The 13,730-nt window shown below is 53.9% G+C and overlaps 1 protein-coding gene across 10 annotated transcripts in view; it reads right to left on the bottom strand.

Moving 5' to 3' along the window:
- The window catches only part of DENND2B (DENN domain containing 2B), a 163,446-nt gene that overhangs the window by 13,887 nt on the left and 135,829 nt on the right, over positions 1 to 13,730 (bottom strand). For all 10 annotated transcript variants that reach the window (XM_043903620.1, XM_043903648.1, XM_043903668.1 and 7 more), the window contains 8 exons: positions 9,316 to 9,467; positions 7,800 to 8,015; positions 6,761 to 6,857; positions 6,077 to 6,121; positions 4,957 to 5,141; positions 3,777 to 3,886; positions 3,513 to 3,582; positions 488 to 565 (listed from right to left, as the gene is read on the bottom strand). In XM_043903620.1, the coding sequence (XP_043759555.1) occupies positions 488 to 565; positions 3,513 to 3,582; positions 3,777 to 3,886; positions 4,957 to 5,141; positions 6,077 to 6,121; positions 6,761 to 6,857; positions 7,800 to 8,015; positions 9,316 to 9,467 (953 nt within the window). The remainder of the gene's footprint in view (positions 1 to 487; positions 566 to 3,512; positions 3,583 to 3,776; positions 3,887 to 4,956; positions 5,142 to 6,076; positions 6,122 to 6,760; positions 6,858 to 7,799; positions 8,016 to 9,315; positions 9,468 to 13,730) is intronic.

The following is a 13,730-nucleotide window of genomic DNA, read 5'->3' as shown; positions in this document are numbered from 1 at the left end:
CAGGGCGCTGCCCTTCCCTACCTCCTGGGCAGAGAAGAGGGCACTCTGGCATCTGACTGGTCTGGGCCAAAAGCCAGGAGCCGGGAGCTTCACACCCCACCCTTCCCAAGTGTCCCTGGCCATTGTGAGGGCTGTGCTCTCTAACTATACCTTGCTTCAGACCCCAAGAGTGAGTAGCTGGGCAAAGGAAACACCTCTTGAGAGTGGAGTTCCTGGGCACTTGGCTTCCCCCAGGGTCTCTGTCCCCGAGGGCCCGGCTCGCCCACAGCCCTGAGTGGGATGTGCCATGAGCAGATGCTGCCGTGCAGGAGCTGGTGGACGGGGAGGGAGTCAGACAGCCCGCCTGCACTTGCCCTTGCGTTCTCGCCTTGTCTCACCCTCTCTCACACACACACAGGTGGTTTTCTCATCTAAACCGCCTGTAGATACTCCTGTGGGAGCCGTCAGATGGGGGAAGGGGGCAGGAAGTCAGCCAGAGCCCTCTTACCTTGGAAAACAAGCCGAAGCAGCCAAGGCGGCTGATGACACAGTACACCTCTGGCAACCGAGGCCCTTTCCCGCTCGGCTGGGCCGGGACAAGGAGACAGACACAGACACAGAGAACGCGTGGTTACTACTCCTGGCTCCTTTTCCTTAGGATCTGAGGACCAAGCCCCTCTCTTCTAGTGAAAATCTCTCTTCTGTACAGAGAGAACCCCAGGCCTCTTCTGAACACCTACTCAACCAGGCCCTCAAAGGAAAGGCGGCCACTCTTTGGGGGTCAGCTTCTGCCTCTTCTGAGCCTTCCAGCCCAAGGTGCCAGGCTCCTGCCAAGTGCTACACAGGCTCTGCCCTTCCTCCCAGAGGACCCTGGTGGGAGCTGGCAAAGACGAAGCGGTGTGGCAGAGGCTATAGGGTGATCTGTGGATTTACATCCCCAAGTCCCCGGGAGCCTGGTGGGCAGGACAGGGGCTTGTATACATTCTTAGGGATGAGCCAGGTGGTCTTCTGCCCCCACCAGGGACATTCTGCAACACATTCCTTTTCTCAGTTGCACTTCTGTCCCTTTCTGGATCATCCCCATTCTAGAAAAGCAAACTGACACTAGATAAGGGAAGCAAACTACTATTTATTGAATGTTTACCATATCTGAGTCCTGGGCTTGGAACTTTCCAAAAACTTGTTAGCTAGGCATTATTATTCCCATTTTGTTGATGAGGAAACAGGGTTCAAAATTAATGAGCCATCACCCAAGGTCAGATATTTAGAGGTCATGGAACCAGGAGTCTGTTTCTGCCTCTGTGTGTGTTACCTCTGTTGTGTTACCTCTGAAGTAAGCTGCCTTCTGACAGAAAGGAAAGGAAAGAAACACAAAGATACTGGACAGAGGCCTGTACGGAGTAGAGGAGAACAGAGTCGTAGGGGGATCTGAAAGGTAGGTAGCTGGAGGAGAGGTGGGCCAAGAGCTTCCCAGGCCTGGAACCCCCAGTGCAGGCTGGAGGGAGTCCACAGGAGCCGACTTCTCCAGCCAGTGGCTGGCAGGGCTCTGTGGCTGTTTCTGGCTCGGAGGCCTGGAGGGCCTGGCCAGGCCGGGTGGGGAGGGAGCAGAGCAGCAGGTGCTGGCCCCTCATGCAGGCCGCTAAGCAAATGCAGATGGGGCTATTTCAGTCTCCAAACCTGCTGGCCACACGTCACAGATCTAAAGAGAAGGCAGAATCTGTTTTTGTCCATATTAGGCCTGAAACTCACTCCTCTCTTTTTCCCTCTCCCCCGCCTCCCCTAAAACCCCAAGTGATTAAATCAAGTATGTGGGATTTGGGTTAGAATCATTGTGTCCAATCTGTAGGAATGCCGAGCGAGTGCCAGCCCCCTTGGCAGGGGCCCAGCCCAGGCCCTCTCTGAGCACGCCAGGACAAACATGCTCTTCCCTGGGGGCGGTAGGCCCACTGCAAAGGCAGCTCTGCTCCATCTCTGCTCCTGCTAAAGCAGCCTTCAGAACGTGCCCCTCCAGGCCCAGATGAACCCGCCTGGCTCCCCACCTGGCCTCTGTACCGCTCCACATTTCCTTGGCCCCACTCTTAGGCATTCTATAGCCAAGTATTCCTCTCCCTGGACTACCCCATGGGGTCATCTGGGAGTTCCAGACTTGGGGTTTTAGAGCTTGGAGTCAACCTGGCTCTAGCTCTCACTGGCTGTATGACCCTGGGCAAGTCATTCCACATCTGAGTCTCAGTTTCCTAATCTACAGAACAGATACAACACTGCCTCATGGACTATTATGAGGAATAAAGAAAACGACATGCCTGGAACATAAAACAAATCCCAAATAATAGTTCACTCCCCTTGTCCAACCTTCTATATTGAAAGTCCTGCCTCCTCTACTAAAGCACCTAGCCCACTCTAGCACTCTCAGTTGCTCAGTCATGTCCAACTATTTGCAACCTCATGGACTATAGCCCACCAGGCTCCTCTGTCCATGGAATTCTCCAGTCAGAATACTGGAGTGGGTTGCCATTTCCTTCTCCAGGGGAAACTTCCCAACCCAGGGATCGAACCCAGTCTTCCTGCATCTCAGGCAGATTCTTTACTGTCTGAGGCACCAGGGAAGCCCTAAAGCACCTGAAGTTCCTTGAAAATAGGATCCAGGTCTAACTCATTTTTATGCACCTTCAACATGTTGCCTAACCCTCAGTAGGTGTGTGGTACATGTTTCTGAATGAATGAGCCTGAATCTTCATTTGGGGTCCCTGCTATACACCACCTTTGCCTAAGTTCCCCCTCAGCTGCCCCTTCTCCCACTAAGGCCCAGGAACCTTGAAACACTGTCAATAGCCCAAGCCAACAACATCCCTGGTGAGCCCCAGGGGAGCATGGGACAGGACTCTCTTTACCCCAATCTATTTCCTAGGACTAATGGGAAGAGGGATGGGGTAGTGCTTCTTTACAACATGTCTTATGTTTTTAAAACCTTTCCTTTCCCCTTGAGCTCAAGGCATCTCTCCCAGAATCCCATAGAAAGTTACCGCTCTGTCCCTGCTCGGCCTCCAGTCCTACCAGATCAAATGCAGGACACACATCAGGTTGGCCAGGGGTCGGGGTGAGGAATGTTGTCCTCCACCCCAGTCTGATGCATACACACACACTGCCGGGGTGATGTGATCCTGCAACCCAGGATCAACAATCTGAGCTCAAAAGCCCAAAGAAAATGAATGAAAAGAAAAAGTATAGAAGAGCTAAAAACATATGATATCCCAGTAGAAAGTGATCTAACCTCTTCCCTTAGTATAGATTATCTCAGATTCTGGGGCCCAGTCAAAGTGACCACTTTAAGTCCTGCCATCCCAAGAGTGCTGTGTGTGTGTGTGTGTGTGTACATGTGTGTGTGTGTGTGTGTGTGTGTGTGTGTGACAGTGGCCTCAGGGAACATACAAGGCAGCAGAACACAAGAGTTTCTACAAGCTCAAGTTAAAGAAGAGCACATACACATACAAACTCTATGGCCCAGTCCCTGAGTACCGAATGGCCCTACTTACCAGTAAGCGCCTGCAGTAGCCAAAGCGTCTGCTGCCATCTTCCCCAGTCAACATGAAAGAGAACGTCTCGCTGGAACAGGGAGAAGTCTGGCATCAGGCAAGTACACAGGGCCCAGGAAACAGCCCCCAAGGAGAGGGGCTGCCATCCCAGGGAGGGGGTGAAGGACCAGGCTGCTGCAGGAGAAGACGCTGGGACTAGAGTGGGCCCCAGCCAGCTGCCCGCTATGACAGGGGTGGGGGAGGTTCTGCCAGGTCGGGCCTCACCTGCTGTATTCTGACACCGGGAGCCAGTCCTTGGCATCAGGGAAGCAAAACTGGGGAATGGCCTTGAGCCTCTCCTCTGCCTCCCGCATCTGCTTGGTGGGTCGGTCCAGCTGTAAGGAAGAGGGATATGGGGAGAAACAGATCAGAGAAGACATGGAAGCTGGGGGTGGTGGGGGGTAGCTGAGAAATATACCCCCCATCCCCAGCCTCGAGAGTCCTAGGTGGCGTTCTACCAACTGGCGTGCTTCTCAGCAGCCTTGACCCCACTCACAATTCTTACAGAGAGGTCTGGGTGTGGGATGAGTCATCATTCATTCATTCATTCATTCATTCAATATATGTCAAACAGCACTTTCTATGCGGCGCCTGGCACTGTGCCACATGCAGGGGTACCAAGAGACCACAAAGTGGATGGCATCCCTGTCCCTGTGCGTTCTGGCCAGCAGAGTGAGGCAATCAACAACACGGTCTCAGAGGGGCCACAGAGGAAATAAACAGGGAGGTGCGACAGAGATAACTGGGTGTGGGGGGCTACTTTAAAGTATCTAGAAAGATCTCCTGGAGGAGGTTCCGTTTGAGCAGAGAATGAGAAAGAGCCAGCAGCCAAATGAAGAGCTGGAAAAAAGAAGATTCCTGGCAATGACAGAGACAAAGGGCTTGAGTGTTACAGGAAGTGAAAGGAGGCCCTGCGGCTGGGCTGGCTGGGGATAAGCAGGGAAGGAGCAGTAAGAGCTCAGGGAGGTGGGGGAAATGGGGAGAGAACGCTGATGGGTAGAAGGTTTCTTTGGGGAGCGATGAAAATGGTCTAAAATTGGTCAGATAACTGTGAATATACTATAAGTTATTGAATGGTATGCTTTAAACAGGTAGATTAAATAGTATCTCTTATTTAATAGATTAAATTGTATCTCAATAAAGTGGTTGAAAAAGAGAAGGAAGACAGAAGTAATGGTGGGGGGCCCTTCCTCAGGACCCTCAAAGTCCTGTATACAACGTGGATCTGATTCTAGCCACACTGGGGGGTGTTCTCTCTGCCCTCATCCTCCGAATACTCGCTGGCCCAAACCCACAACCTCTCCTCCCTCCTGGCTCCAGGGAGCCACACTCAGGGCCAGGGCAGTGAGGAGGTCGCTATGGCAGGGACAAGATGGGCCAGGCGGAACGGAGGGAGGGGCCGCACCTTGGGAAACTGGTAGGAGACCTCGGGGAGGTAGGTGTTCCGGGAGGGCTTCTTCCTGAGGGACACCACCACGAAGTACTCGAAGAGCTCCCGCTCCTGCCACTCGAGCAGCTCCAGCTCCAGGGTCCGGTAGCTGGGCGCGCGCTTCAGCATGGACTGGATGTGGACCAGGCGCTGTGTGTGGGCTGGGGGCGGGCCACACATCAGGACGGGACACGCGTCAGCCCCCGGCCCACCTCACACCCAGGGCTGCATCCCAGGGGGTCACCTCTAAGTGTAGGAGCCTAGCCTGACAGCCTGACCCCCCGAGTTCTGGGAGAGACTCGTCCGTCTGTCTGCCCTGACACAGGGAGCTACTGGTCTGGGCCTCCCAGAGCCTCTGGAGGCTGAGCTGGGACCAGTAAGACTGCCTGAGCCAGGCAAACCCAGGGAGGCATCAAGGTACCCACACATCCCTGAACATCCACGAAGCCTTCATCCTAGGGCCTCTAGCAACCTTGGACTTGGACCCTTCCCCCTGTCCCCAGGCCCAAAGTCCACCTGCCCACATGCCTGGGGACGAAAGAAAGAGGGAGCTCCCAATATTGATACTTTAATCATCCAGGAAGGTCTAAGCAGGGTTTCTCGGTAGAGAAAGAAGAGAGATTTGTCCAAGGCCCCTGGAATGTGAAGGTCCCAGAAACTTTCCAGGGAGGTGGCAGCTCTCCTCTTTAGGGAGAGGGAAGATGAGTCGCCTCAGGGCCTCCCAAGCACCAGGTTCCTCAGACTTCAGTACATTTCTCACAACCAGAAGAGGAACCTGGAACCCATCTCTGACCCTCCAGACTCAAAACACTTACCAGGCAAACCTAGATGGACAATGAATGGCTTACAAAAGTAGGGGCAGGGTCACTAGCCTTAAATCTGGAAAAGGGGAGATGTCTGAATTTAAGCTCGCAGGGCTGAGCTCCGTGATAGAAGGAACGGACTTCCCTAGAGCTCCTTGCTCTAGGCCTCGTATCCTGCCTGCCAATGCCCCTCCCAACTGGGCCACTTTGGGACACTGAGACAGCAAAGGCTAATAGATACCCTTCCACCAGGGCTGGGAAGGGGTCCCTGCTCTCCAGGAGCCACGTCTCACCTTTGAACCTGTCGTCAGAGTCGCTCTCGCTCTCACTATTCTCATCTGGAAAAGTCAGAGCAGAGTGCAGGCTGGCTGAGCCGCTGCCCCATAGTAAACATCTTCTGTGCCCGCCCCCCTGAACCCCTCCCTACTCCCCTCCTCACCCCGGGCCTGGCTCATGAGGGATGGACCTCATCTGGGCTCCAGTGGGCCCCTGGCCAGGCACTGCGTGGCCCAGGGCCAGTGTCCCTCAGAGCTCAACCTGCAGGTGTTAATCTATACACAAACTCCTATCCATCCAGTCCTGATCTGGGGGAAGCTGAGGGCCGAAGCTGGAGGCTGAGCCAGCAGAGGCCTGTGGGCCTGGAACACAAGGGTCCTGCCTCCAGGAGGCCAAGATTGGAAATGGGAAACAGACCACAGTGCTCAGTAAGTCTGGCCTTTCCTTTGGCTGGACACAGATTCCCACACCCACCTCCCCCCTATTCAGGCCTCACAGCCCAGAGTCTCAACTAACCATTCCCAGGACTTTCTTCTCTCTTTGGCCCTCCCCTCCTGTGTGGCCACTTTTTGGCAGGGCTCTACCCTCCTAGAAGGCAGGTTGGCTCATGGAAGGGTAAACTGAGGCTAATCCTTGCATCTTCCCACTTCTAATGCCCAAGGGCCCCAGGAACCTGAGCCAGCTCGGGTGTCCAGGCCTACCTCTCAGTGATGATGTCTCAATGCTGGACATAGACAGCTTTTTTAACCTCTTCTTTCCCCTCTTGGCATTGTAGATGGAGTTAATTCTTTGGACAAGCTGGGTGAGAAAAGCAGGGAGGGTGAGGTAACCCTAAAGCCATCTGCCCCTGCTCCTAAGAAGGCTGCTGATTTACAGAGGCCATCTGTTCCCCTGCTGGTAGAAGCCTTCCGCCCTCCCTCCAAGGAGGCCCAGTACTTGTCTCTCTGCTGCACTGGCCCCAAGGGCAAGCTGGTAGATCTCTACCTATTTGTCCACTTAGTGGTCTCCTGCCCCCAAGACAAGGCTCCTTCTTCAGCTCCCCAGAGGAAGGAACTGTGATCCAACCAGACAGGATGGGAGCTCCTGGGTCTCAGGAGTCACTGAACCATCTGAGACAAAGAGCTGCTCAGAAGCAATAACAGGAACAAGGACTGAACCTTTCCCCTCTGGGCTACCACCTGGGGCCCCGGCAGGAAGAAGCTAAATTCCCAATATACCCAAGCATTGTTTGCAGGCTAAAAATACCACTTGGCTAAATCCTGCTGCTCTGGGCTGGGGATCTGGGCCTGGCTGGCTGCGTGTGTGCAAATCACTCCTGAAAACTCTCAACTCAGAGAGGTACAGAAAGGAAGACCCGCCTTTGAGTCCTAGGTCCCTCACAGCCTGGAGATGTTTCTGTGTACATAGAGCCTTTGCACACCCCACGCTCACACTAATGGGGATCCTCCTAAGGACTGCCTCCATCCAACCCGTGGCATGGAGCACTCCCTGGGGGCCAGCGAGCCTGTTTTCCCCTAACATCTGTGCAGCATTAATCACTCGGTGCATCTTTATCGATAAGAAAAGAGAATTAGCCAGATGAAAAAAGAAAAGGCCAGTGCCTGGACCTAAAATTGATTTAAGGAGAATTAAGGAAGCAGGAGCAGATTAGGAAAGGGAGGGAGGGAAAGAAGAAAAGAGCCACAGCCGGCCTGCCCGCCCACCCGCCCAGTCCTGGCCGGCTCCACCTGCAGGGGCTACCTTGGGAACGCGACGGGCCCGGCGGCTGGACAGCAGCTCACTGGTGGTGCTGAGGCTGTCCTCGTTGAGGCTGGAAGGCGAAGACGGCAGGCTCAGCTGAGCCAGCAGGAGCATGTCGTCATGGCTGTGCCTCTTGGGTAACCGTGGCAGCCGGTGGCTCTTCCTTTCCGACCAGTTCCCACTGCGCAGGGACTGGCTGCCGGGTTTCAGGGAGAGCTGGCGCGGGGCAGGGGACAGGGGAGAGGGCCTCAGCATGGATGCCGTGGCCGGCACCTGTCTGCTGGGAGCTGGACACAGAAGCCACAGGCTGGCCTCCCTGACTTCCCCCAAACCCCACCTGGAATTTCCATTGACCAGGGTTTCCTCTTCTAAGACCTCAGCTGCTAATCAGCAGGTCAGGGCAAGATTAGATACTTGCTTCCACAAAGGAAGCTTGACTTCTGCCAGAAAAAAAGAAAGCAGAGACAAAGAAAACTGGGCTGTCATCTGAGTGGGAACACAAGGCCAAGTGAGAATGCTGTGGGCGCCGTCTGAGCTCTGGGACAAGGCTGACTCTGCTTATTACTGGGTGTGGCTCAGATCTGTGTTCTGCCTCGCTCCATCTAGACTGACACCCTTCACCACAGGGCACCTTACTCTGAGTGGAATCACTGCTTGCTAAAAAGGGAGCAGCTCTGCACATCTGGCATGCCCTCCACCTGCCACCTGCATCTGGCATTGCCGCTCATCACTCTTCAGCAAGTCCTCCTTCCTCCCCCTCCCCCAATTTCCTCTTCCTACCCAATCAGTCGGGAAACACACATTCAGTGGACGTTTGTTTGAACAGAGCACATTAGAAAGGTAAACCTTTTATACAAACAATCATGTCACTCCAAGGCCAGAAGAAATGATTTTTATATTCTCTGGCCAGTGTTCTAAAATCTCTAGGAGAATCAGCATTGCTTTGGTAGGTCCAAGATATGATCTCCATCCTCCATCATGGACAAAGCCAGAACAAGCTACAGCCTCAGAACTCCTTCGCCTCTTCACCTTTCTCCCCATTCTGCCTCCATCAGTCCATTCCTCAGAGATGCATCCATTCAGCCATTTATCCAATGGGAGTGCATCCAGGTCCTAGAGATACCTATGTGGCTCTCCAAATCCGGTTCCTGGGCCTATCCCTGGCCCCTAAATGCCAGGGTTAAGATCAGTTCTGCAGAATCTTAAGACGCCAACCCAGGCCCTGTCTTCCTGCTTCCAGGAAGGGGAGGAGAAATCAAGATTAGACAGGAGACTACAGGGGCTCCTACCTTGGTTTCACAGCTTAGAGTTCTAGTAAAGGGAAGAAGGGGGGACTGGGTGCCCCCTAAGAGCACATCTTGACTGTTCACAAGGATGTCGACATGGCAGAGGTCCCTGAACACAGAGCTCTTCCCTGACGTCACCTCTGCCAAGCACTAGTGAGGGAAACAGCCTGAGCAGAAGCTGGCCGTGGCCTCGAGCTGACCTTACCGGCGCGCGTCAGGGCTGCCGTTACCTGAGTGGGTGGGTTGTTGTACTTCCTGTCCTGAGGACTCCACATCCTGTGCAAAGAGTCCAAGGAGTTCTCGGACAGCTGCTGGGGTTTTCGTCCGGCTCTTCGGCTCTTTAAGTCCACATCCTCATACGGATTCTCCTTGGGCAGATCTCCTGCAGAGGAGGAAAAGTTAGAGAAGGAAAGAAGGAAATACATACACACACACACACACACACAAATAAACAAGCAGAATTCCTGTGAACCAAAGACAGTGGCTTCTGCCTGGCCCTTCAGCTCATGAGTCACACAGCTGCCCGTCTGCAGTGGGAAGGCTACAAACAGAGCCTGGTTCCGAGTCCAGAAGCCGAACCACCCCCCCTCCCCAATTCAGCTCAGCCTTGTCTGGCCTCCGCTTTATAAATTCAAAGATTGCACAAGACTGGCTCAGCCACCCGTGCCTGTGCCCAGCCAGAGGACAAAGCCAACAGCAGGCGTCTTTTCTTGGCTCCAGTCCGTCCTCTGCGAAAGCCCCGGAGATATACAGTTCAAGGCAGGAAAGGCTTTCAGAGGTCATGCAGCTGTCTCTTCACCCCCTGTTCCCTGAGGACCACCTCTGGGCGTGGGTGTGGAGGACTCTGCGAACTCTAGGGAGCCAGGCAGCACCAGGCTGCACCAGACCTGCGTCTCACCAGCTCGCTGAGCAATAGCTCTCCCAGGACATGGCTTTCGTCTGGTCCACTGAGGTAACTGCACCAGAGCAGTGATTAGCAAGCAGTGAGCGCTCAGTATTACTTGTTCAATGAACTGCTCTGACTATAGCGTCACTCCACTTCCTCCACCACGGACCTCAGCAAAAAGACAAAGACAATGGTCATCAATCCCCTTTTGTGATAAACTCTTCTGCTGGGACATAGGAAGGTATGAAAGGCCTGAAGGGAGTTTGGGCTGGAGGGGTGGGACTAGGGGGAATTCTTGCTTCTCTTCTCAGGACTCATTTCCAACCCCCTGAGCACTACCAGGAAATCACAGAAAATCCAAAAAGCACCATCTGTTCCTGCCCTTGAAGAGCAACCCCTTCCTACAAGCCCTATCCTCCTGCCAACATACACCTGGACTTCTCTAAAAAGCAGTAATATCATGAGCAAGGTGAGTCCTGGCTCAGTTATGTGGCAGAATCACAGTGGTGACAAGGGTCACAGGGACTGTGAGTGAATATAGCCCTCCACTCCCCTTTGTCTTGTCTTTCCCCAGCCTCCGCTCTATACCAACACCACTACTTGGGATGTAGGTGCTAGTGGCCAGAATACGGTTTTGCTGCAGGTGCACACCGGAAGGGCAGGGCTTACCCCATCTTCTCTGTCCAAGCAGCAGGATGAGCCTGGGGGACCACTGGGGCCCCAGACACCTGCCTGTGCCTCCCACCATAGAGGAGTTCAGGTACCACTTCTCAGGGAGCAGACAGAAGAAAAAGCGACAGACTCAACACAAGGCCCCTGGGAGTGTGAACTTTCCTTGCACAGGACACAGGAGAGATACCAAATCCTCTATGCCTTCAGGGTTTTCAATCGCCAAAACCAAGACCTCCACCAGAGCTCATTTTTATCACTATCATGAGAAACCACCATGAATTTAGGAAATGTCTTTGCCGAGGTGTGGGGGCAGGGGGGGCTGTGAAGGAGGGATTTCAGTCACGGCTAATTAGACTGCCATGGGAGCCGTACAGATCTCTGTAAACGAATGAGTCAAAGACGGGTCAAGGAAGGATTTGGGACTGGATTAAGTGATTCTCAACACCAGGCAGAGTCCCCAGCAACTGCACAGACATTTTCCTGTAACACAGTCATGCCATGAAAATGACTTCTCTCCATTCCAGAGCCCTGACTAAGCAGAGCTGACCCAGCAGCCCTGCCTCAAGAAGCCAAATATGAAATGTGACATCCCTTGCATGTTTTCTATAGCCCACCCCATCGCAGGCACTCAGGGAGGAATCAGGATAGACTCCGTATTTCCTGGTGCCTCGCCAACATAGGTCCTGCAGTGGTAAGGCTGGGGGACCAAAGATTGTTGAGTCAGGACACAATCTTCCTTATCCTGTGAGACAGGACCGCGCAGATGGGGGCAGGGAGAACATGTATTCCAGGCTCATCAAATCTAAACTGCTTTGGGCTGGATGACCAGTCAGAGTCCTTATCATCTTCCCCCAGCCTATAGGATGACCCTGTCTCAACTGCTTTAGATCAGAGTTGCTGCAAACTATTGACAGTTGGGGCTGGATAATTCTTGTTGTGGTGGACTGCACTGTGCATTTGTAGGATGTTCAGTAACAACCCTGGCCTCCATCCACTAGACAGAGGACAGTAGTGTCCCCTCAACCAAACAACTAAAAATGTCTCCAGACACTGTCAAATGTCTCCTGGGCAGATAGATGGATAAATGGACGATGAGTCGGACAGATGGATGATGGATGGAAGAAAAGAAGGAAGGAAGGAGAAAAGGAGGAACAAAGGAAAAGTGGATGGATGGATGGGTAAATATGGATGGATGGATGAAACTATACCCCCACCCATGCTTGCCCCATTAAGAACCACTGTTTTAGACAGATGTCCCTAAACTTCCTAATGGCTTCTGAGCGCCATGATGTGAGTCCTGAGGCAAACTCTCTCTTCCTCCCTCCTTCACTCCTCTCCCTTCCTTCTTTTCCCTTTGAACATCAATGCAAAAGCCAAAGCTCTAAGAAATAGAAGTAGGAGACGGAGGCCGGGGACAATCACAGACGCATATCAGTGATCATCCGGGAACTGAAAACAGTTGGGAACACCAGGGTCTCAAGCCTGGTATGTTCTGGAAACTACACTTTAGGAAAGCTTCAAATGCCTGCTCCTCCTGCCTGCCCAGCCTAACAGAAAGAAACAGCCTCTTTCTTCTCCAGCAACATTCAAAAGCCTCTCAGATATAACCAGGCCACTAATCATTTCTCCAGGAAATGAGGGTTGGCCCTGGCCCAAGCCCTGCCTCCCCTTAGCTTGAGCCCTTCACAGCCCCGTTCACCTCTGACACCCCACTTTCTGGACTGTTCTGACAACCCTCCTGGAGCTGCCACACAGAAACCCACCCAGCCATCTGTCTAGATAGTAAGGGTGATGAGGGCATGGGGATGTACAGAGACCAAGCAGTACCCAAGGCCTAGAGCCAGTCAGTCCCAAAGCAATGGCTCAGAGCTGGGAGACCAGGAGGGCTGGGGGATCCGGCTCAGAGCCTCCTCTGTCCTCCAGGACAGAGCCACAGCGAGACTGAAGAAGCTGGAGCTGAGTGGAGAAACCTGAAGAAGACTCTGCAGGGCCTGGATGGGAGGCGGGAAGCCTGGCAGGCCTGAAGACCTTCACCCGCACTCTTGCCCACACAGCCCCCTCCAGGGTGCTCCAGGCCGCCCTGGGAGAGGGAGAAGAGGTAGGTCCTCCTTCCCGAGGCCTGGCCCAGAGCAGCCCCATCTCATCAAGCCCAGCTGCGGAAGCCAGAGGTCTCACCCTTTCCAGCTTTGCTGATGAGACAAAGGACAGGGGCATCGCCAAGAATTTCTGCTTTGCACTTTTTTTTAATAAGGGGCTTGGTCAGAGCCCAAACCTGTCATGGGGATCCTCTTGAAGGAAGCACCCAGTCCCACTGAGCCCTGCCCCCATGCCTCCCCACGTCTCCTGTGGTCATTAACCACGGATGCCAAACACTCCAGCCCCCAACACACATACAAGTGGAAGAACCGGTTAGAGAAGGGGTGTCTTTGTCAACACCCTGAGAATTTCTCCAAATCATAAGCTTCCCAGACCACACCCATGGCGAGGGCCCTGGGTCTGCAGCTTCCCTCCCCAACCTTCTCCCGTGTCCAGCCAGCTGTTTCTCCTGGTTCTTGGCCTCTTCCCCTCCCTTGCACAGAAGAGAGAGGGCCAGATGAAGGGCCCGGCTCCCCGGGAATGCACAGCACAGATGGGGAGCTCTCAGGGGCCAGCCATTCCCCACCCTCCAAGGCTGGACACCATTTCCCAACTGCCCGGGCACTGCTCCTTGGATGACACCTCTGGGCGGCAGCCTCTATGCTATTAGGTGCCTCTGATCCTCACTGTCCCCCAGCCTTGGGACGCATGAGAGAAAAAGGCCGAAAGAGCGGACGCTCAAAAAGCTTTGCAGAAAGGCTGACTGGCTCTGTCCCCAGCTCCCACCCCACTCAAGTTCCTGGAAACGCTCCCTCAGCCCCAGCAGGCTGATGGGAGTGGGAATCTCTGCAGGAATGCAGCCCGGGCTCCCTGGTCAGGCGCCGAGGCCACTCCACATAACTCTCTAACAAGCTGCTTCCTTGGGTGCATTTTTGAGTGTCAGGCTCAGAATGCCAACGATTATAAGGCTTTGTGGGACAGCAGCATCTTCCAGAGGCAGATGTCAAATTG

This window comes from Cervus elaphus, chromosome 1 (genome assembly GCF_910594005.1).
Source record: "Cervus elaphus chromosome 1, mCerEla1.1, whole genome shotgun sequence".
Classification (NCBI taxonomy): domain Eukaryota; kingdom Metazoa; phylum Chordata; class Mammalia; order Artiodactyla; family Cervidae; genus Cervus; species Cervus elaphus.
Note: the sequence above shows the minus strand (reverse complement) of the source record. Positions and strands in the feature narration are given on the sequence as shown.